Source organism: Rhagoletis zephyria, unplaced genomic scaffold (assembly GCF_001687245.7).
Source record: "Rhagoletis zephyria isolate East Lansing unplaced genomic scaffold, Rhagoletis_zephyria_1.1 Rzeph_scaffold_19869, whole genome shotgun sequence".
NCBI classification, from domain to species: Eukaryota; Metazoa; Arthropoda; class Insecta; order Diptera; family Tephritidae; genus Rhagoletis; species Rhagoletis zephyria.
Window position 1 is genome coordinate 1 of NW_016176929.1, and position 1,488 is coordinate 1,488.

General features: G+C 34.5%; 1 protein-coding gene and 1 long non-coding RNA gene across 2 annotated transcripts; one reads left to right on the forward strand and one right to left on the reverse strand.

The window, feature by feature from the left end:
- Positions 1-365, forward strand: LOC108380633 (uncharacterized). The gene is made up of 2 exons (XR_001849577.1): positions 1-103; positions 163-365. It is a non-coding gene; the product is annotated as an uncharacterized LOC108380633 (long non-coding RNA).
- Positions 366-644: 279 nt separating this feature from the next.
- On the reverse strand, positions 645-1,475 carry LOC108380632 (protein yippee-like). Its single transcript, XM_017637027.1, has 2 exons — positions 1,310-1,475; positions 645-1,236 (listed from the first exon to the last, which is right to left on the reverse strand). The coding sequence occupies exons 1-2, from the start codon at positions 1,405-1,407 to the stop codon at positions 1,152-1,154; spliced, it is 183 nt and encodes a 60-aa protein (XP_017492516.1). The 5' UTR covers positions 1,408-1,475; the 3' UTR covers positions 645-1,151.
- Positions 1,476-1,488: the final 13 nt, after the last annotated feature.

Genomic DNA, 1,488 nt, shown 5'->3' on the forward strand with positions numbered 1-1,488 from the left:
AACGCAATAGCGATGGCGCAAAAGACTGGGAAACTTTAACGCATTCCAACATGCACCTTTTGATCGATAATAAGCACAGATGAACACTGACATATTAAACCATGTACGTTCGAATGCATTTCCGCCCACATTTAAAAGTATATAAATTCACCGACTTTATAGGTATACACCAAATTGAGCAAGTGCCCAGACGCTGGCAAAATAGCAGATTAGCTCAAACAACAGTTGTTGCAACAGGGTGCCAGACCACTTGCTCAATTTAGGGGATACCACTAGTGTTTGCTAAAAGTGGGACTCGTCACCATGTTTCGAGTTTCCTCACGTTACTACCTACTACAAAAAATTAAATAAATAAAAAAATTTTACGATCAGTGTTTTCCTGTGGAGACAGGGCCTTAGCGCTCGATATATGCAGAATGATGCTCAATTTTATATTTCCTCTTTTCAGCTCAGAGTTAGGATAAAATGAAAAAAATAAAAATATCATTTTGCATCAATTAATACGCCGGTAAAAATCATTGGAAGCACTACCTTCAGTTGCTTCAACTATCAGTACTTCTTTATAGTTCTAAAAGATGAACGATTCATATACCATCTCGTTCACTCTAGCCTTTTATCCAAACATGTATTTAATAAAAAAAAACTTGGTTGTTGAGTCGTACGCCGAAGTTCACTGCCCTGATAAGAGGGCATATGCTTTTTAAACTGCTTATTTGGCATTTTTATTTTGATATATTTTCGTAAAATTGATAAATGATTTAAATTACTATTCAAAAACTTAAAATGCGTAGTAGATACATATGTATGTAGATGAATGGTTAAATATTTCTTATATATTATGATGATGCAAGGACGCAGACGAAAAGTTACTCGATTTTACTATCGGTGAAACATTCCATAAGCAATTTTTGATACGCATTTACGTCCTTAGAATAAAAAATAGATATTGCGATTTTTAACGTAGTGTAGCCAAGTGACAATTAAATTACTAACTTAATGCAAATGCAACTTTTGGTAATTGTTGAATACTAACGAAGAAGACTAATAACTAAGAATGCAAATAATTCTATTAGGGTCTGTCGAGTTTTCAGTGTTCTCGGATTTAACATGTTGTGATAAATTAATGAAAATTCTACACAAATTAATTTAGTTTAATGAACTGTACCGCTTTCACCCTGAAAACCCTCTGTCTCGTTAATTAGTGCGTACTCTAGAATCACACGCCCTTCCTTGTATCTGCAATGAAAATTTAATCTGTTATGTTGAGGCACTTTATTATCATTAAATTAATTTTTTGGTTTTGGCTTACTTTTGTGCATCTTCGGTGGCGTATTCATACATCCAACCCAATTTGGCATCACAACTTTTGCACATTACATCTCTTACCATATGCCTACCTGTAAGCATAACCCTCTCTTGCACACTGCTAAAGGTCAGGTTAACTACTCGTTTGAAAAGATAAGCACGACCTGTGAATATACGAACCAA